The 22540-nt window shown below is 47.2% G+C and overlaps 1 protein-coding gene across 1 annotated transcript; it reads left to right on the top strand.

The window, feature by feature from the left end:
• Positions 1-1532: 1532 nt before the first annotated feature.
• On the top strand, positions 1533-22120 carry ache (acetylcholinesterase (Yt blood group)). The gene is made up of 9 exons (XM_079757722.1): positions 1533-1664; positions 10377-10863; positions 13010-13233; positions 13904-14164; positions 15120-15342; positions 15686-15925; positions 16173-16365; positions 16460-16638; positions 20878-22120. Exons 2-9 carry the CDS (start codon positions 10431-10433, stop codon positions 20997-20999), a joined length of 1875 nt encoding a protein of 624 aa, XP_079613848.1. The 5' UTR covers positions 1533-1664; positions 10377-10430; the 3' UTR covers positions 21000-22120.
• The last annotated feature ends 420 nt before the right edge of the window (positions 22121-22540 follow it).

Genomic DNA, 22540 nt, shown 5'->3' with positions numbered 1-22540 from the left:
GAGTGCGTGCGTGCGTGTGTGTGTGTGTGTGTGTGTGTGTGTGTGCCCTGGGAAAGAAGGGAAGGTCGGTCTACAGGCACTCTCCTTGATTAACAAATCTTAATGGCACCGCCTCCTCCCCTCCTCTCTCCTCTCTCCTCTCTTCTCTCTCTTCTCTCCCCCTCTCTCCTCTCTCCCCCTATCCTCTCTCCTCCTCTCTCTCCTCTCTCCTCTCCTCTCTCCCCTCCTCGCTCCTCTCCTCTCCTCCTCCTCCTCTCCTCTCCTCTCTCCTCTCCCCTCCTCTCTCCTCTCATCTCCTCTCCTCCCCTCCTCTCTCCTCTCCTCCTCTCTCTCCTCTCCTCTCCTCCTCCTCCTCTCCTCTCTCCTCTCCCCTCCTCTTCTCTCTCTCCTCTCCTGCCCTCCTCTCTCCTCCTCCTCCTCTCCTCTCCTCTCTCCTCTCCCCTCCTCTCTCCTCTCATCTCCTCTCCTCCCCTCCTCTCTCCTCTCCTCCTCTCTCCTCTCCCCTCCTCTCTCCTCTCCTATCCTCTCCTCTCTCCCCCTATCCTCTCTCCTCCTCTCCTCTCTCCTCTCCTCTCCTTTCCTCTCCTCTCTCCTCTCCTCTCCTCTCTCTCCTCTCTCCCCCTATCCTCTCTCCTCCTCTCCTCTCTCCTCTCCCCTCCTCTCTCCTCTCCTCTCCTCTCCCCTCCTCTCTCCTCTCCTCTCCTCTCATCTCCTCCTCTCTCCTCTCCTCTCCTCTCTCCCTCTCTCTCCCTTGTTACTATATCAGCCTTGTTGCAGCCCTCCTACAGCATCTGTTGTGCATATATAATTATTCTGTTAGAAAAACACCAGACGTGCTGATATTACTACTACAACAGGTTTAATACTCATACAATTATATATAAACTACTACAGGTTCAATAGTATATGTAAGGAATAAACCACCAATTATGTTATATATACTATATTATAGTATACTGTTATTGACCAACAGGGTCAAGTATTCAACAAGGCTTAAACTAAACAGTGGTGTGCATATATATATACCTAAGTATATGCATATACATGTATGTATATATATGTATTTATATATATACATTTGTGTATATATTTGTAAATATATACATGTATATATATAGGCACTTTGGGCTGACTAGTGTCTATGTGAGAACAGGGATAGTAAAACAACAGTTGTCAGAGAGAGAGAGAGAGAGAGAGGGGGGGGGGGGGAGGGGGGGAGGGGGAGAGAATGGGAGAGGAGGGGGAGAGAGAGGGAAAAAGAGAGAGCGAGAGAAAGAGAGAGAGAGAGAGAGAGAGAGAGAGAGAGAGAGAGAGTTTTCTCTCTGTAGTTGATTGTATGTCTTCTCTGAATGTTGGCATTGGCACTCCTCTCGCGAGAGTCTCGCATGGACTAGCTTATTGTGGTCGGAGTCTCGCGTGAGGAGTGTTATTTAGCTTCTCGTCGTCTCCTCTATCAACACTCAATAGGGTCCAGCGGTACGCATGTTCACATCGCTCTCCAGCATTATTCGTATTATTAAGTAAACCCTGAAGGAGAGCCTCTCTCTGCGGTAGTAGCTTGGGGGTCCTCCCGTCGTTCTGCCGGCAGCCCACGGACACGAATAGAAGAGACGAGGAGAGACGAGGAGGAAAACGGCGAGTCATCAGCTCCCATAAGACACCAGGTAAACTACTACAGGTCTACAGCCTACCGTGGGAGACCTACTGCCAGACCTACTGTTAGAGACCTTCTGTCAGAGACCTACTGTTAGACCTACTGTTAGAGACCTACTGTTAGTCCTACTGTTAGTCCTACTGTTAGACCTACTGTTAGACCTACTGTCAGAGACCTACTGTTAGTTCTACTGTTAGAGACCTACTGTCAGAGACCTACTGTTAGAGACCTACTGATAGAGACCTACTGTTAGACCTACTGTTAGAGACCTACTGTTAGTCCTACTGTTAGACCTACTGTTAGAGACCTACTGTTAGTCCTACTGTTAGAGACCTACTGTTAGAGACCTACCGTTAGACCTACCGTTAGACCTACTGTTAGATCTACTGTTAGAACTACTGTTAGACCTACTGTTACCCAGTGTTAGCCCTAGTGTTAGTCCTACTGTTAGACCTACTGTTACCTAGTGTTAGCCCTACTGTTAGTCCTACTGTTACCTACTGTTAGTCCTACTGTTAGAGACCTACTGTTAGTCCTACTGTTACCTACTGTTAGTCCTACTGTTAGAGACCTACTGTTAGTCCTACTGTTAGTTGTACTGTTACCTAGTGTTAGCCCTACTGTTAGTCCTACTGTTAGACCTACTGTTACCTAGTGTTTGCCCTAGTGTTAGTCCTACTGTTACCTAGTGTTAGTCTTACTGTTAGACCTACTGTTACCTAGTGTTAGGCCTATTGTTAGTCCTACTGTTAGACCTACTGTTACCTAGTGTTAGTCCTACTGTTAGACCTAGTGTAAGTCCTACTGTTAGACCTACTGTTACCTAGTGTTAGACCTACTGTTACCTAGTGTTAGCCCTACTGTTAGTTCTACTGTTAGACCTACTGTTACCTAGTGTTAGCCCTACTGTTAGTCCTACTGTTAGACCTACTGTTACCTAGTGTTAGTCCTACTGTTACCTAGTGTTAGCCCTACTGTTAGTCCTACTGTTAGACCTACTGTTACCTAGTGTTAGCCCTACTGTTAGTCCTACTGTTAGACCTACTGTTACCTAGTGTTAGTCCTACTGTTAGACCTACTGTTAGACCTAGTGTTAGCCCTAGTGTTAGTGCTACTGTTAGACCTACTGTTACCTAGTGTTAGTCCTACTGTTAGACCTACTGTTACCTAGTGTTAGCCCTACTGTTAGTCCTACTGTTAGACCTACTGTTACCTAGTGTTAGCCCTACTGTTAGTCCTACTGTTCCTCTAGGGTTGACCCATCAGTCTCCATACCTTGAGGACCAGGAGTATCTTAACCAGTGTGATATTACCTTCTAATCAGTTTAATTGACTAGTATTGGTATATGAATATACTAATCTATGAATGTGTTAATACTGCGGTACATACCATGCTGAATGTCCCGCCTATCTATCTGACTAAACTAGTCTAACTGGTTAAACTGTCTGTGGCCCGCTAGTCGGCACCTGATGATGACGAGTTTAATGGGCCTCACGTCCTGTACCTACTGGTACCTACCATCCTGGTACCTACTGGTACCTACTGGTACCTACCGTCCTGGTACCTACTGGTACCTACATTTACATTTACATTTAGGGCATTTAGCAGACGCTTTTATCCAAAGCGACTTACAATAAGTGCATTTGTTACAATAAGTACATTTGTCATAAGAAGTGAAACAATATATCGCTGTCGGTACAGTAAAGATGTTCATAGAACCAAGTGCAAGTATTACAATCGCTAGGCTAACCCATTCCCCGTGTAAAGCAAAGATAGCAGCTACTGTAGATGCTACACAATTAAGTACCTTGAATAAGTGCAATGTACAAGTGCCAGGACGTACAACATTCAATGGTGGCTGTGCATTGGTTTCTATGCAGAGTCGAGATGAACTCTGAACAGGTGAGTTTTGAGTCTTTTGCGGAAGCTGGTGAGCGACTGCGGTCCTGACATCGGTAGGGAGCTCGTTCCACCACTGAGGTCCCAAAACAGGGTACCTACTGGTACCTACAGTCCTGGTACCTATCGGTACCTACAGTCCTGGTACCTACTGGTACCTACCGTCCTGGTACCTACTGGTACCTACCGTCCTGTACCTACTGGTACCTACTGGTACCTACCATCCTGGTACCTACTGGTACCTACAGTCCTGGTACCTACTGGCACCTACTGGTACCTACCGTCCTGTACCTACTGGTACCTACCGTCCTGGTACCTACTGGTACCTACCATCCTGTTACCTACTGGTACCTACTGGAACTTACCGTCCTGGTACCTACTGGTACCTACCGTCCTGGTACCTACCGTCCTGGTACCTACTGGTACCTACTGGTATCTACAGTCCTGTACCTACTGGTACCTACCGTCCTTGTACCTACTGGTACCTACTGGTATCTACACTCCTGGTTCTTACTGGTACCTACAGTCCTGGTATCTACTGGTACCTACAGTCCTGGTACCTACTGGTACCTACTGGTACCTACCGTCCTGGTCCCTACTGGTACCTACTGGTACTTACAGTCCTGGTACCTACAGTCCTGGTCCCTACTGGTACCTACCGTCCTGGTACCTACTGGTACCTACTGGTACATACAGTCCTGGTACCACTGACTAGTCGCTGATGGCTAGCCACTGACTAGCCACCGACTAGCCGCTGATGGCTAGCCACTGACTAGCCGCTGATGGCTAGCCACTGACTATTCACTGACTAGTGGCTGATGGCTAGCCACTGACTAGCCGCTGATGGCTAGCCACTGACTAGCCACTGACTAGCCGCTGATGGCTAGCCACTGATTAGCCGCTGATGGCTAGCCACTGACGGCTAGCCACTGACTAGCCGCTGATGGCTAGCCACCGACTAGCCTCTGACTAGCCGCTGATGGCTAGCCACTGACCAGCCGCTGATGGCTAGCCACTGACTAGCCACTGACTAGCCGCTGATGGCTAGCCACTGACTTGCCGCCTTCACTGTAGTCCTGATGATGAAACAAACAAACAGTTGATGGTTATAGCGGCAGTGTTGTAAACATGGCGATATGTCTTATATGATCTTCAACATCGTTTCCATTTCATTTTCTCATTGTTAGAAAAATAAGACCATTTTGAGAAATCTGGTGGAAAATGTATATTTGACAATCTACACATAATTTGCCTATTTGTCTAGATAGATATGTGGCCTTTATGTAGATATGTAACAGCTGTTATCTGCTATATCTCCTAGTGTGACACTATATTCAGTCCTAACTCAGGCGTATTGTAATCGGCTATATCTCCTAGTGTGACAATGAAAGAAATTAAATTTAATGTGTGTGTGTGTGTGTGTGTGTGTGTGTTTGGTGAAACGAGCAAAAGCCCAAGCTGAATATTCCAACAATTTTTCCTCTGCTCGTCAAAGTGTCAGTGGGCCATGGGGGGTGGCTCTTTAGTGTGCGCATGAGTTGATTTCGCTGCAGACCACTAAACGGGTAATCGAATCATGAAGCAGCAACCAAACCAAGGCTATATATATATATATATATATATATATATTTTTTTTTTTTCCTTTATTTTATTAATATGTATAGATTGCTAAGATATAGTAATATAGATAGGGATAGGTTGTGTGTGTGTGTACCTACTGGTATGTATAGATTATCCTTTTGCATTTTGTGTATTATACACACAATAATTGAATATACCGTGTAAGCTTAGTGTTTATGGCAATATGCAATGTGTTGTTATGATGACCTGTGATATATTATATATATGATAGATATATGATATGATTATGAATAAGCAGGCACACTGTCATATGAAGTCATCGCATTAAATTTTTAATTTTATATTTAATCATTTTATTGGCAGACTATAGGCCTTGTGATAAGTTTACGAGGACCACAAACACACAGCCCTCATACATATCATATGTGTAATCTTAGAGCTGGTAACCAACCCTATGTGAGTCTGGCTAACAAAGACCTCTTTAACTAGTCTGCTCTTAGAATATCATGTGTTTAATACTAGTAAAATGCTATTCAACTGGTTGGATGTTCCGGGTTTTACTTCTGTTAGGGAAAAACAGGACATTTCTTTGTCATGAAAGTCAATAAATTGTTCGGTAAATTCAGGATCTATGAATCAATTTCAAGAGCGGAAGAGGCTGATTCTGGGCTTGTGTTATTTATTACAGTCATCGCTGTTCTCCTATTGCTCACCCTAAACATATAGCTAACCCTAACCATATAGCTAAACATATAGCTAACCCTTACCATATAGCTTACCATATAGCTAACCATATAGCTAACCCTTACCATATAGCTTACCATATAGCTAACCCTTACCATATAGCTTACCATATAGCTAACCCTTACCATATAGCTAACCATATAGCTAACCCTTACCATATAGCTAACCCATACCATATAGCTAACCCTTACCATATAGCTAACCCTTACCATATAGCTAACCATATAGCTAACCCTTACCATATAGCTTACCATATAGCTAACCCTTACCATATAGCTAACCCTTACCATATAGCTAACCCTTACCATATAGCTAACCCTTACCATATAGCTAACCTTACCATATAGCTAACCATATAGCTAACCCTTACCATATAGCTTACCATATAGCTAACCCTTACCATATAGCTAACCCTATAGCTAACCCTTACCATATAGCTAACCCATACCATATAGCTAACCCATACCATATAGCTAACCCATACCATATAGCTTACCATATAGCTAACCCTTACCATATAGCTAACCCTTACCATATAGCTAACCCTTACCATATAGCTAACCCTTACCATATAGCTAACCTTACCATATAGCTAACCATATAGCTAACCCTTACCATATAGCTTACCATATAGCTAACCCATACCATATAGCTAACCCTATAGCTAACCCTTACCATATAGCTAACCCTTACCATATAGCTAACCCTTACCATATAGCTAACCCATACCATATAGCTAACCCTATAGCTAACCCTTACCATATAGCTAACCCTTACCATATAGCTAACCCATACCATATAGCTAACCCTTACCATATAGCTAACCCTATAGCTAACCCTTACCATATAGCTAACTCTAACCCTACATCCCACAATGCATTCCTGTTCCTAAATGAGTTTGCTGCCTGGACTCGGGCCAGGCAGCTGTCTGTTCTGGTATAAATAAATCAACCAGTCCCCACCCTCTGCTGCACATCTAACGTCTGTGTGGCAGAGCACCGCCTCCACCGCTTCCTGCTCCACCTCCTCCGCTTCCTGCTTCACCTCTCCACCTCCTCACCTCACCTCCACCTCTCCACCTCCTCACCTCACCTCCACCTCCTCACCTCCACCTCTCCACCTCCTCACCTCACCTCCACCTCCACCTCTCCACCTCCTCACCTCACCTCCACCTCCTCACCTCCACCTCTCCACCTCCACCTCTTCCTGCTTCACCTCCACCTCTCCACCTCCTCACGCTTCACCTCCTCACCTCCACCCCTCCACCTCCACCTCTTCGTGCTTCACCTCCTCACCTCACCTCCTCACCTCCACCTCTTCGTGCTTCACCTCCGCACCTCACCTCCTCACCTCCACCGCTTCCTGCTCCACCTCCACCCCTCCACCTCTCCACCTCCACCTCCTCCACCCCTCCACCTCCACCTCCTCCACCCCTCCACCCCTCCACCTCTCCACCCCTCCACCTCCTCTCCACCTCCACCCCTCCACCTCCACCTCCTCCTCACCTCCACCTCCACCCCTCCACCTCTCCACCCCTCCACCTCCACCTCCTCCACCTCTCCACCTCCACCCCTCCACCTCTCCACCTCCACCTCCTCTCCACCTCCATTTCCACTCCTCCACCTCCTCTCCACCTCCTCCTCTCCACCTCCATCTCCACCCCTCCGCCTCCACCACTTCTCCACTCCTCCACCTCCACCTCCTCTCCACCTCCACCTCTCCACTCCTCCACCTCCACCTCCTCTCCTCCACCTTCACCTCCACCTCCTCTCCACCTCCTCCACCTCTTCACCTCCACCTCCACCTCTTCCCCTCTACCTCCACCTCTTCACCTGCACCACTTCAAGAGAGCGAGAGTATTACTTAGCTAATCTGATTGGCTGTTGAACAACGTAAGGCTAGCTAACTCCTCCCCCTAGCCCTGATTGGACCGCCCAGTGTTTGGGTTGTGATTGATCTAACCGGGGGCGGGGCCACAATGATGTTCAGAAGAACCTGATACCAGACACCTGACCTCCAGATGGTCCAGTTGTTGGTGCCGTCATATCGTAGTCACCCTAATAATTACACTGGTTGGGGTAAGGGTTAGTATAATGCTGGTTAGGGTTAGTATAATGCTGGTTGGGGTTAGTATAATGCTGGTTAGGGTTAGTATAATGCTGGTTAGGGTTAGTATAATGCTGGTTGTGGTTAGTATAATGCTGGTTGGGGTTAGGGTTAGTATAATGCTGGTTAGGATTAGTATAATGCTGGTTAGGGTTAGTATAATGCTGGTTGGGGTTAGTATAATGCTGGTTGGGGTTAGTATAATGCTGGTTAGGGTTAGTATAATGCTGGTTAGGGTTAGTATAATGCTGGTTGGGGTTAGTATAATGCTGGTTAGGGTTAGTATAATGCTGGTTGGGGTTAGTATAATGCTGGTTAGGGTTAGTATAATGCTGGTTGGGGTTAGTATATATCTGGTTGGGGTTAGTATAATGCTGGTTGGGGTTAGTATAATGCTGGTTAGGGTTAGTATAATGCTGGTTGGGGTTAGTATAATGCTGGTTAGGGTTAGTATAATGCTGTCTAGAGTTTTTTTGATGAAAATCGAAAGCATTGCTAAAAATGCAGAAATGTAAAATTAATTGAACTGAAGAATCTGAATAGTAGAAGTGGTACTAGCTGTAGTAGTAGTAGTAGTAGTAGTAGTAGTAGTAGTAGTAGTAGTAGTAGTAGTAGTAGTAATGGACTGGTAGTAGTAGCTTAAGTAGTAGTAGTAGCTGTAGTTGTTGTAGTAGTAGAAGTAGTAGCTGAAGTAGAAGTAGTAGAACAGATTAACCAAAATCATCAAACAAGAAATAGCAAAACAGATATTCACCAGACTGGGTACCCCCAGCCCATTCTGCCGGCGATTTGAGTTCGCCCTGCAGAATGGTCTGGAGAAGAGCAATACAATTCTTTCTGCTTCCAATATGCTTTTGCGGGAGCAAATCACCAAGCTGGCTTTTCCCCCTGGCGCGCTATTGGCATGTTTAGCACAATAAGAACAGGGAAGCGACGGCAAGCAGCCCATTGCGAATAGTCATTTGAACAAGGCCCATTGATCACTCCTCTTGTGCTGAAGAAAATGACAACAGCTTCCCCAGACCAACGTGCAGTCTACGATTGAGCTTGGTCTGGCAATAGCCAGGCTAGGAATTCACTGCTCCAGCTCAAAACAGTTCAATATTTTGCTTCTGAGAGTTTTTTTTGTTTTGATATAGTGGTTCACTGTGTTTAGTGTGGGGGGGGGGTTGTTCAGTGTGTCTGGGTGTGTTTAGGGTGTGTTCAGTGTGGGGGTGTGTTTAGGGTGTGTTTAGTGTGTTCAGTGTGTGGGGGTGTGTTCAGTGTGTGTGGGTGTGTTCAGTGTATGTTCAGTGTGTGTGGGTGTGTTCAGTGTGTGTTCAGTGTGTGTGGGGGTGTGTTCAGTGTGGGGGTGTGTTCAGTGTGTGGGGTGTGTTCAGTGTGTGTTCAGTGTGGGGGTGTGTTCAGTGTGTGTTCAGTGTGTGGGGGGTGTTCAGTGTGTGTTCAGTGTGTGTGGGGGGTGTTCAGTGTGTGTGGGTGTGTTCAGTGTGTGTTCAGTGTGTGTGGGGGGTGTTCAGTGTGTGTGGGTGTGTTCAGTGTGGGGGTGTGTTCAGTGTGTGGAGGGGCTCTCTCTCTGTTCCCCGAGTGTGGAACAGAGAGAGAGGTGACAGGTCTAAAATAGATCTCTCGTACCAGGAAGAGGGCCCTGTTCAGAAATAGTAACACACACACACACACACACACACACACACACACACACACACACACACACACACATACACACAGCCTACGTTGCCCCGGGTCTAATCCGGTCTCCATGGTTACTATACATTGCAAAACATAAACATTGTCCTCAGAACTTCCTAGGGGTGTTCCCGTCCTGCAAAAGACCTCCAGCAAAACATGCTTTGTATTTGTCCCATGGTGAAGCCCATCCGAAGCCTTATTCCAGCACTGGGCCTGAACTAGGTCCCCTCTCTAACCCTGACCCCAACACCATTCATTAGTCCAATGCATGTTTAGACTAGAGTTAACAGGGCAGGGTTATTCATTCATTAGTCCAATGCATGTTTAGAATGAGTGACCCCTTTATGCTGCTAGTATTGGTCATGCAGATATTAACATAAGTTATCTCTCGTTATGGTTTCTATTACATTATATATTCTTTAAATCATTCATTATTAATAACTGAAAGCTGTAGTACCCAATAATGAAATAAAAACCCATATTGCCCTAAATAATATAAATTATATTTATAATATATAAGTAGCATTTCTATCTCTGTTCCTCATCTTATTTGTGCACTTGATTTATCCTGGCCTGTCTCTCACATCTGTTCTCTATCACACTCCACCTAACTACATTTCTCTCTCTCTCTCTCTTTCTCTGTGTGTGTGTGTGTGTGTGTGTCTCTCTCTCTGTCTCTCTTTCTCTCTCGGCCTCCCCCTCCAGGAGGTGAAGCTCTCAGGCGGTCGACGAGGAGTCCACTAGCACCAGAGCCCCACCATGCAGTCCTTCCTGCTGTGCGCCCTCCCCCCCCTGCTGCTCTCGGTGCTGCTGTCCCCCGCCGCTCTCTCCCAGGGCGACGGGGACCTGGTGGTGGCGACCAAGGCGGGCCGGGTGCGCGGGGTGCGGCTGCCCGTGCTGGAGCGGAGCTACGTCACCTCCTTCCTGGGCGTGCCCTTCGCCGAGCCGCCCACGGGCCGGCGCCGGTTCCGTGCGCCGGAGCCCAAGCGGTCCTGGGGGGGCTTGCACGAGGCCAACGTCTACCCCGACGCCTGCTACCAGTTCGTGGACACCTCGTACCCCGGCTTCCAGGGTAGCGAGATGTGGAACCCCAACAGGGATATGAACGAGGACTGCCTGTACCTCAACGTCTGGGTCCCGTCCTCGCCACGACCCCACAATCTTACCGTCATGGTGTGGATCTACGGGGGAGGTGATCAGAACACCACAGTACATTTTTTATTACAATTAGGGCATTTAGCAGACGCTTTTATCCAAAGCGACTTACATCAGTTAATATACACATTGACACACCGACGGCAGTCAACCATGCAAGGCGACAGCCAGCTGGTCAGGAGCAGTTAGGGTTAAGTGTCTCGCTCAGGGACACATCAACACTCAGCTAGGAGGAGCTGGGGATCGAACTAGCAACCTTTCGGTTACAAGGTTTCTGTGGTAACACCACAGAAACATCCCAGTAACACCACAGTAACACCACAGTAACACCACAGTAACATCCCAGTAACACCACAGAAACATACAGTAACACCAAAGCAACATCCCATTAACATCCCAGTAACACCACAGTAACGTCCCAGTAACACCACAGTAACACCACAGTAAAATCACAGTAACACCACAGTAACACCACAGTAAAATCACAGTAACATCCCAGTAACATCCCAGTAACACCACAGAAACATACAGCAACATCACAGTAACATCCCAGTAACACCACAGAAACATACAGTAACATCACAGTAACATCCCAGTAACACCACAGTAACATACAGCAACATCACAGTAACATCCCAGTAACATCACAGTAACAAACAGCAACATCACCGTTACATCCCAGTAACATCCCAGTAACATCCCAGTAACATACAGCAACATCCCAGTAACATCCCAGTAACATCCCAGTAACATACAGCAACATCCCAGTAACATCCCAGTAACATCCCAGTAACATACAGCAACATCACAGTAACATCCCAGTAACATCACAGTAACATACAGCAACATCACGGTTACATCCCAGTAACATCACAGTAACATCCCAGTAACATCCCAGTAACATACAGCAACATCACAGTAACATCCCAGTAACATCACAGTAACATCACAGTAACATCCCAGTAACATCACAGTAACATCCCAGTAACATCACAGCAATATTACTTCCATAACATTGGGACGCAACACTACTGGATCCTGTTAGGGGGGATGGAGGTATGGGGTTTGCCCAGTGGAAGGGACCCCCTAACCCTGGCAGTCTGTGCACGCTGTGGTCGTCTAGTGATCCAGCGTCATGTACACCTCCAGGGTCCACCACTGCCATCAAAGGATCCAAACTCTTTTTTAATGCATCTATGTAATTAGTTGGGTAATTGGTGATACAAGTGGTTCTGATTCTGATTAAGCCGACTTGGGGGGAAAGGGGCCATTTTCTACTGAAGTCAGATTCAGATTCAGCATTTAATTAAGCAGAGTAAAAAATGTTTTAATATGCATCTCCCGATTTCTATATTGTGATTTCTGTAACCAAAGATGATGTATAAATCAGGTTATTGTATGAAGTACAATAACCTGATTTATTGTATGAAGTACAATAATCTGACTCAGTACAATAGTGAAACTCCAAGGTTCTGCACTACGAGGAGTGAGACATGAGGTGACTACGGTTCTAGAGGAGTGAGACATGGGGTGACTCTTACGCTTCTAGAGGAGTGATACATGAGGTGACTCTTACGGTTCTAGAGGAGTGATACATGAGGTGACTAAGGTTCTAGAGGAGTGAGACATGAGGTGACTCTTACGGTTCTAGAGGAGTGAGACATGAGATGACTCTAAGGTTCTAGAGGAGTGAGACATGAGATGACTAAGGTTCTAGAGGAGTGAGACATGAGGTGACTATGGTTCTAGAGGAGTGAGACATGAGGTGACTCTTAAGGTTCTAGAGGAGTGAGACATGAGGTGACTGGTTCTAGAGGAGTGAGACATGAGGTGACTCTTAGGTTCTAGAGGAGTGAGACATGAGGTGACTCTTAAGGTTCTAGAGGAGTGAGAAATAAGGTAACTAAGGTTCTAGAGGAGTGAGACATGAGGTGACTCTAAGGTTCTAGAGGAGTGAGACATAAGGTGACTCTTAGGTTCTAGAGGAGTGAGACATGAGGTGACTCTTAAGGTCATAGAGTAGTGAGACATGAGGTGACTCTAAGGTTCTAGAGGAGTGAGACATAAGGTGACTCTTAAGTTCTAGAGGAGTGAGACATGAGGTGACTCTTAAGGTTCTAGAGGAGTGAGACATGAGGTGACTTTAAGGTTCTGTTTCGTTCTGACTCTGTCCTTATCCTCAGGGTTCTACAGTGGTTCTTCGTCCCTGGACGTGTATGATGGCCGGTATCTGGCTCACAGCGAGACGGTCATCGTGGTTTCCATGAACTACCGGATCGGAGCGTTCGGCTTCCTGGCGCTGCACGGCTCCTCAGAGGCCCCGGGGAACGTCGGGCTGCTGGACCAGAGGATGGCTCTGCAGTGGGTGCAGGACAACATCCACCTCTTTGGTGGGAACCCCAAACAGGTGATACCTCCAACAGGTGATACCCCCAACAGGTGATAGCCCAAACAGGTGATAGCCCCAACAGGTGATACCCCCAACAGGTGATACCCCAACAGGTGATAGCCCCAACAGGTGATAGCCCCAACAGGTGATAGCCCCAACAGGTGATACCCAAACAGGTGATACCCCCAACAGGTGATACCCCAACAGGTGATAGCCCAACAGGTGATACCCCAACAGGTGATAGCCCCAACAGGCGATACCCCAAACAGGTGATACCCCAAACAGGTGATACCTCCAACAGGTGATACCCCCAACAGGTGATACCCCCAACAGGTGATACCCCAATAGGTGATACCCCAACAGTTGATACCCCCAACAGGTGATACCCCAACAGGCGATACCCCCAACAGGCGATACCCCCAACAGGGGATACCCCCAATAGGTGATACCCCAACAGGTGATACCCCAACAGGTGATACCCCAACAGGTGATACCCCCAACAGGTGATACCCCCAACAGGTGATACCCACCCTAAACTGACCCAGACATGCCACTCACCACCACCTTGTGACTCATCACCTGTAAGAAACACATCTGATCCAGGATCCCGTTGTGATTGGCCCTCCAGCCGGCAGAGGGGTGGACCTGCGGTTATGTCTCCTGACTGTTGCTGTCTCCTCCTCCCCAGGTCACCATCTTTGGTGAGAGTGCGGGCGGGGCGTCCGTGGGCTTCCACCTGCTCTCCCCGGACAGCCGGGCCACCTTCACGCGGGCCATCCTGCAGAGCGGTGTGCCAAACTGCCCCTGGGCGTCGGTCAGCGCATCGGAGGCCCGGCGCCGGGCCCTGCTGCTGGCCAAACTGGTGGGCTGCAGCGGGAGCAACGACACCGAGCTGGTGGACTGCCTCCGCAACAAGCCCCCCCAGGAGCTCATCGACCAGGAGTGGCAGGTAGACTACACCACCTCCTATAGCTGCTACACCACCTCATATAGCAGCTACACCACCTCCTTTAGCTGCTACACCACCTCCTTTAGCTGCTACACCACCTCCTTTAGCTGCTACACCACCTCATATAGCAGCTACACCACCTCCTTTAGCTGCTACACCACCTCATATAGCAGCTACACTCTAATCTCACCACAGAGAGAGTATAGCAGTCTAATCTCACCACAGAGAGTATAGCAGTCTAATCTCACCACAGAGAGAGTATAGTACTCTAATCTCACCACAGAGAGTATAGCAGTCTAATCTCACCACAGAGAGAGTATAGTACTCTAATCTCACCACAGAGAGTATAGCAGTCTAATCTCACCACAGAGAGAGTATAGTACTCTAATCTCACCACAGAGAATATAGTACTCTAATCTAACCACAGAGAGAGTATAGTACTCTAATCTCACCACAGAGACAGTATAGCAGTCTAATCTCACCACAGAGAGAGTATAGTACTCTAATCTCACCACAGAGAGAGTATAGTACTCTAATCTCACCACAGAGAATATAGTACTCTAATCTCACCACAGAGAGAGTATAGTACTCTAATCTCAACACAGAGAGAGTATAGCAGTCTAATCTCACCACAGAGAGAGTATAGCAGTCTAATCTCACCACAGAAAGTATAGTACTCTAATCTCACCACAGAGAGTATAGTACTCTAATCTCACTACAGAGAGTATAGCAGTCTAATCTCACCACAGAGAGTATAGTACTCTAATCTCACCACAGAGAGAGTATAGTACTCTTATCTCACCACAGAGAGTATAGCAGTCTAATCTCACCACAGAGAGAGTATAGTACTCTAATCTCACCACAGAGAGAGTATAAGAGTCTTATCTCAGTAGAGTACTATACTGAGATATCTATCTATATATAAATGTGTGTTGACTGGCCTGCGTTGTGTCAGGTGCTGCCCTGGTCCGCCCTGTTCCGCTTCTCCTTCGTGCCTATGGTGGACGGGGTGGTGCTGCCCGACGCGCCCGAGGCCATGCTCAGCTCTGGGAACTTCAAGGACACGCAGATCCTGCTGGGGGTGAACCAGGACGAGGGCTCCTACTTCCTGCTCTACGGAGCGCCCGGCTTTAGCAAGGACAACGAGAGCCTGATCTCCAGGGAGGACTTCATGCAAGGTAGCGACATCCCATGACTAGTGCACCTCCTCACACATCCTCACACCATGACTAGTGCACCTCCTCACACACATCCTCACACCATGGCTAGTGCACCTCCTCACACATCCTCACACCATGACTAGTGCACCTCCTCACAGACATCCTCACACCATGACTAGTGCACCTCCTCACACACATCCTCACACCATGACTAGTGCACCTCCTCACACATCCTCGCACCATGACTAGTGCACCTCCTCACACATCCTCACATTTACGTTTTAGCTGGTCTATGTTAACTAGACCAGTTCATGTGAGGTGTGCTTGGTGAGCTCTCCTCAGCATCCCTGTTCCCCCCCAGGCGTGAAGCTGAGTGTTCCCCATGCCAACGACATTGGGCTGGAGGCCGTGGTCCTCCAGTACACCGACTGGATCGACGAAAACAACGGCCTGAAGAACCGCGACGCCATGGACGACATCGTGGGTGACCACAACGTCATCTGCCCGCTGGCCTACTTCGCCCACACCTACGCTCAGTACAATGCGCTGCGCAGCAGCCAGGGGGGCGTCTCTGGGGCCGCGAACACTGGGAACTCCCAAGGTAGGCTCCCCTCTGGCTCCATCCCCTCCAACATGGCTCCCCTCTGGCTCCATCTTAACATGGCTCCCCCCTGGCTCCATCCCCTCTAACATGGCTTCCCTCTGGCTCCATCTTAACATGGCTCCCCTCTGGCTCCATCTTAACATGGCTCCCCTCTGGCTCCATCTTAACATGGCTCCCCTCTGGCTCCATCCCCTCTAACATGGCTCCCCTCTGGCTCCATGAGATGACCCCTGTCTCTCCTCAGGTGGCGTCTACCTCTACCTGTTTGACCACCGTGCGTCGAACCTGGCCTGGCCGGAGTGGATGGGCGTCATCCACGGCTACGAGATCGAGTTTGTGTTCGGCCTTCCCCTGGAGAGAAGGCTGAACTACACCTCTGAGGAGGAGAAGCTCAGCCGTCGCATCATGAGGCACTGGGCCAACTTCGCCCGCACGGGGTGAGATGTTTCTACTATCACATCATTACATTCATTACATGCTACTAAAGTGACCTCCAGAAGACGTTTCCTCATGGACCTGTGTGGCCCTCAGGAACCCCAATGTGAACCACGAGGGGCCCGTGGACAGCAGGAAGCGCTGGCCGGCCTTCTCCCTCAGTGAGCAGAAGTACGTGGGTCTGAACACGGAGCCTCTGAAGATCCACAAGGGCCTGAGGAACCAGCTGTGTGCCTTCTGGAACCGCTTCCTGCCCCGCCTGCTCAACATCACTGGTCTGTGGCCCCTTAGCATGTTAGAGACGAGCCTCACATTAACATGTCAGAGACGACCCTCACATTAGCATGTTAGAGACGAGCCTCACATTAGCATGTTATAGACGACACTCACATTAACATGTTAGAGACGAGCCTCACATTAGCATGTTAGAGACGACCCTCACATTAGCATGTTATAGACAACACTCACATTAACATGTTAGAGACGAGCCTCACATTAGCATGTTATAGACGACACCCACATTAACATGTTAGAGACGAGCCTCACATTAGCATGTTAGAGACGAGCCTCACATTAGCATGTTATAGACGACACTCACGTTAACATGTTAGAGACGACCCTCACGTTAACATGTCAGAGACGACCCTCACATTAGCATGTTAGAGACGAGCCTCACATTAGCATGTTATAGACAACACTCACATTAACATGTTATAGACGACACTCACCTTAACATGTTATAGACGACCCTCACATTAGCATGTCAGAGACGACCCTCACATTAGCATGTTATAGACGAGCCTGACATTAGCATGTTAGAGACGAGCCTCACATTAACATGTTAGAGACGACCCTCACATTAGCATGTTAGAGACGAGCCTCACATTAGCATGTTAGAGACGAGCCTCACATTAGCATGTTATAGACAACACTCACATTAACATGTTAGAGACGACACTCACAATAGCATGTTAGAGACGACCCTCACATTAGCATGTTAGAGACGACACTCACATTAACATGTTAGAGACGACCCTCACCTTAACATGTTAAAGACAACCCTCACATTAGCATGTTATAGACAACCCTCACATTTACATGTTATAGACGACCCTCACATTAGCATGTTAGAGACAACCCTCACATTAACATGTTATAGACGACCCTCACATTACCTTGTTATAGATCAGGGGTCAGCAACCTTTTCAACATGCAGTGCCAGTTTGACATTTTCTCGTTAATGAGTGTGCCTTAAGCAACAATATATTAAAAATTAAGCTGAATTATGACACAGCGACCAAAAACATTTCCAGAAGACCTGGAATTGTACTATTTCCATATAGTCCACAATCATGCATGAACATTTTAATGTTTTTTGGTTGTTATATTTGCAACATGGGCTTACAAATAATGATTACATATGTCCCATCTTAAAACACCATTTTCAGAAACTCATTCAAAAACATATTCACACTGTGAGAAATGTAAAAAACGAGAATATATGAGAATGTTGGAACCATCCACATTAATATCTTTAAGACATGTAGAGCTTTGCAATACCATGTGAATGCGATGCATACAGGCCACTTGCAACAATATTTTAAATATTTTCTTCTCTATTACTCACAACATAGGTTTAAAAACTATTTATTGATCCCATTTCAGAACACTGCTTTCTGTAACTAACTACGACCCTCACATTAACATGTTATAGACGACCCTCACATTAACACGTTATAGACGACCTTCACATTAATATGTTATAGACGACACTCACATTAACATGTTAGAGATGATCCTCACCGTAACATGTTAGAGGTGATCCTTACCTTAACATGTTATAGACGATCCTCACCTTAACATGTTACAGATGATCCTCACCTTAACATGTTATAGACAACACTCACATTAACATTTTATAGACAACACTCACATTAACATGTTATAGACGACACTCACATTAACATGTTATAGATGATCCTCACCTTAACATGTTATAGACGATCCTCACCTTAACATGTTACAGATGATCCTCACCTTAACATGTTATAGACAACACTCACATTAACATGTTATAGACAACACTCACATTAAAATTTTATAGACGACACTCACCTTAACATGTTAGAGATGATCCTCACCTTAACATGTTAGAGATGATCCTCACCTTAACATGTTAGAGATGATCCTCACCTTAACATGTTACAGATGATCCTCACCTTAACATTTTACAGATGATCCTCACCTTAACATGTTACAGATGATCCTCACCTTAACAAGTTAGAGATGATCCTCACCTTAACATGTGAGAGATGATCCTCACCTTAACATGTTAGAGATGATCCTCACCTTAACATGTTAGAGATGTTCCTCACTTTAACATGTTAGAGATGATCCTCACCTTAACATGTTAGAGATGATCCTCACCTTAACAAGTTAGAGATGATCCTCACCTTAACATGTTACAGATGATCCTCACCTTAACATGTTAGAGATGATCCTCACCTTAACATGTTAGAGATGATCCTCACCTTAACATGTTACAGATGATCCTCACCTTAACATGTTAGAGATGATCCTCACCTTAACATGTTAGAGATGATCCTCACCTTAACATGTTGAAGATGATCCTCACCTTAACATGTTACAGATGATCCTCACCTTAACATGTTACAGATGATCCTCACCTTAACATGTTAGAGATGATCCTCACCTTAACATGTTAGAGATGATCCTCACCCTAACATGTTAGAGATGATCCTCACCTTAACATGTTACAGATGATCCTCACCTTAACATGTTACAGATGATCCTCACCTTAACATGTTAGAGATGATCCTCACCGTAACATGTTAGAGATGATCCTCACCCTAACATGTTAGAGATGATCCTCACCTTAACATGTTACAGATGATCCTCACCTTAACATGTTACAGATGATCCTCGCCTTAACATGTTATAGACAACACTCACATTAACATGTTATAGATGATCCTCACCTTAACATTTTAGAGATGATCCTCACCTTAACATGTTAGAGATGATCCTCCTAATTCTTGGGTAGAAAGCTGGTCAGTGAATGCTGGCTAGTGAACACTGGTTAGTGAACACTGGTTAGTGAACACTGGTTGTTGAACCCTGGTTGGTGAACACTGGTAACTGAACGCTGGTTGGTTAACATTAGTTGGTTAACACTTGTTGCTGACTGCTGGTTGGTTGAAACTAGTTTCTGATGCTGGTTGGTTGACACTAGTTGCTGAGCACTGGTTGGTTGAAACTAGTTGCTGACGCTGGTTGGTTGACACTAGTTGCTGACGCTGGTTGATTGACGCTAGTTGGTTGACACTAGTTGCTGAGCACTGGTTGGTTGACACTAGTTGGTTGACTAGTTTCTGACGCTGGTTGGTTGACACTAGTTGGTTGACACTAGTTGCTGACGCTGGTTGGTTGACACTAGTTGGTTGACTAGTTGCTGACGCTGGTTGGTTGACACTAGTTGCTGAGCACTGGTTGGTTGACACTAGTTGGTTGACTAGTTGCTGACGCTGGTTGGTTGACACTAGTTGGTTGACACTAGTTGCTGACGCTGGTTGGTTGACACTAGTTGGTTGACTAGTTGCTGACACTGGTTGGTTGACACTAGTTGGTTGACACTAGTTGCTGAGCACTGGTCGGTTGACACTAGTTGGTTGACACTAGTTGCTGACGCTGGTTGGTTGACGCTGGTTGGTTGACACTAGTTGGTTGACACTAGTTGCTGAGCACTGGTCGGTTGACACTAGTTGGTTGACACTAGTTGCTGACGCTGGTTGGTTGACACTAGTTGGTTGACTAGTTGCTGATGCTGGTTGGTTGACACTAGTTGCTGAGCACTGGTTGGTTAACACTAGTTGCTGACGCTGGTTGGTTGACACTAGTTGGTTGACACTAGTTGCTGACGCTGGTTGGTTGACACTAGTTGGTTGACTAGTTGCTGACGCTGGTTGGTTGACACTAGTTGGTTGACTAGTTGCTGACGCTGGTTGGTTGACACTAGTTGGTTGACACTAGTTGCTGACGCTGGTTGGTTGACACTAGTTGGTTGACACTAGTTGGTTGACACTAGTTGCTGACGCTGGTTGGTTGACACTAGTTGGTTGACTAGTTGCTGACGCTGGTTGGTTGACACTAGTTGGTTGACACTAGTTGCTGACGCTGGTTGGTTGACACTAGTTGGTTGACTAGTTGCTGACGCTGGTTGGTTGACACTAGTTGGTTGACACTAGTTGCTGACGCTGGTTGGTTGACACTAGTTGGTTGACTAGTTGCTGACGCTGGTTGGTTGACACTAGTTGGTTGACACTAGTTGCTGACGCTGGTTGGTTGACACTAGTTGGTTGACACTAGTTGCTGACGCTGGTTGGTTGACACTAGTTGGTTGACACTAGTTGGTTGACACTAGTTGCTGACGCTGGTTGGTTGACACTAGTTGGTTGACTAGTTGCTGACGCTGGTTGCCTCTGTCCCGTCTCCAGACAACATCGACGAGGCGGAGCGGCAGTGGAAGGTGGAGTTCCACCGCTGGTCCTCCTACATGATGCACTGGAAGAGCCAGTTCGACCACTACAGCAAGCAGGAGCGCTGCAGCGACCTGTGAGCCCAGGACGGGAGAGGACGGCCGCTTCCCTCCACTCCAACGTTGACCACACAAAGCACTGTTGTTCTCATGTTATTTATTGATTTATTTATGTGGGTTCTTCTCATTGACTCTGACCAGGATGTCTTGTATTTTTCTGTTGGTCATCACCGTGAAGGAAAGTCAATTACCTCTAATGTGTGTTTGTGCGTGTGCGTGTGCATGCGTGTGTGATTGGGAGATAGATAAATGTCATGTGTGTCTAGGAAACACTGGTTAACTCTGAACATCACAGGAATCTATTTGATTTGACCTCACTGCCATTCTTTTCACAACACTACAGATACATATAATATATATATATACTATAATATAAGGATGACCCTTTTTTATTTGCTTTAGGCAGCATTACCCTGGTAACGACAGAAGCATGTTCCCTGTATTGTGAGAAGCCTGCATGGGTGTGTGTGTGTGTGCTGTACTTAGAACTGCAGTGCCCGTGAGGCCCTTAGATCGGTGTTAGTTTGTGTGCTGTCCTCTCTCTCTGGGCCGCTCTGAGGAGCCCAGGTGATGAATGGGATGTTTAGCTCTCTGGCGTCGTGGAAACCTGCCCACTCACTTCTTGGCTTCTTAATGTTAACAAAGGGCTCTGTGAGCGTGTGCAGTACCTCGGCCGCTCCAGGCTGAGCAGACCTCTGGACCGGGAGGCTGAGTAACGATAGGGGGCGCTACGCTGTCCAGAGGGGGCAGGAGAACACGCTTCTGATCCATCCTCCAGTCTCCGGTCATACTAGAGGTTCTAGTTCTATAGATCCAGTTCTTTAGACAGCCCCATCGTGTGCTGGTCTGAAGCAGGTGCTGCGGGTCCAGGTGTGTAACTGAACACCTGGCTCTGGGCGGGGCTCCGGGGCTGTGTGTTATTCTGGGCCCAGCGGTGAGAGGATAGACACATGATGTGTATTTATTTAGTTATTGTGTGTTGTTGACCCGATATACTGGCTGATTGGAGCCCATTATAGATGGTGTGATTATTGTATTATTTAGCTGCTTGAAGTGATGTGAGGAACACCTACTACCCTATGTCTACAGGCCGTTTCCACGTGGAGTTTATTTGTAGTAAAGGAAACTTCTATTTTTTCATGTTGCTCTTTCGTCAGCGCTGATCTGATCTGACTTCACTGACCTCAATGCTGACCTCCCCTCCTCCCCCCTCTCTCCCCCTGGGGGAGAGAGGGGGGAGGAGAGAGGATGGGAGGGGGAGGAGAAAGGAGAAGAGAGAGAGGAGAGAGGATGGGAGGGGGAGGAGAGAGGATGGGAGGGGAAGGGGGAGGAGAGGATGGGAGGGGGAGGAGAGAGGATGGGAGGGGGAGGGGGAGGAGAGAGGATGGGAGGGGGAGGAGAGAGGAGGGATGTGAACATAAGGAGGGGGCGAGCCGGTGGGAGGGGCATGTCTCTGAGACTTCAGTCTCGGGCGGCGTCACTAAGGGCTCCGACTGGTACAGCGCAAAGACGCTCCATATTCCATTAAGCATTATGGCCGGAAAAAGACATTAAACCCTTAA

This window comes from Pollachius pollachius (genome assembly GCF_949987615.1).
Source record: "Pollachius pollachius genome assembly, chromosome: 20".
Taxonomy (NCBI): domain Eukaryota; kingdom Metazoa; phylum Chordata; class Actinopteri; order Gadiformes; family Gadidae; genus Pollachius; species Pollachius pollachius.
This window is presented reverse-complemented; position numbering and strand designations above follow the sequence as displayed.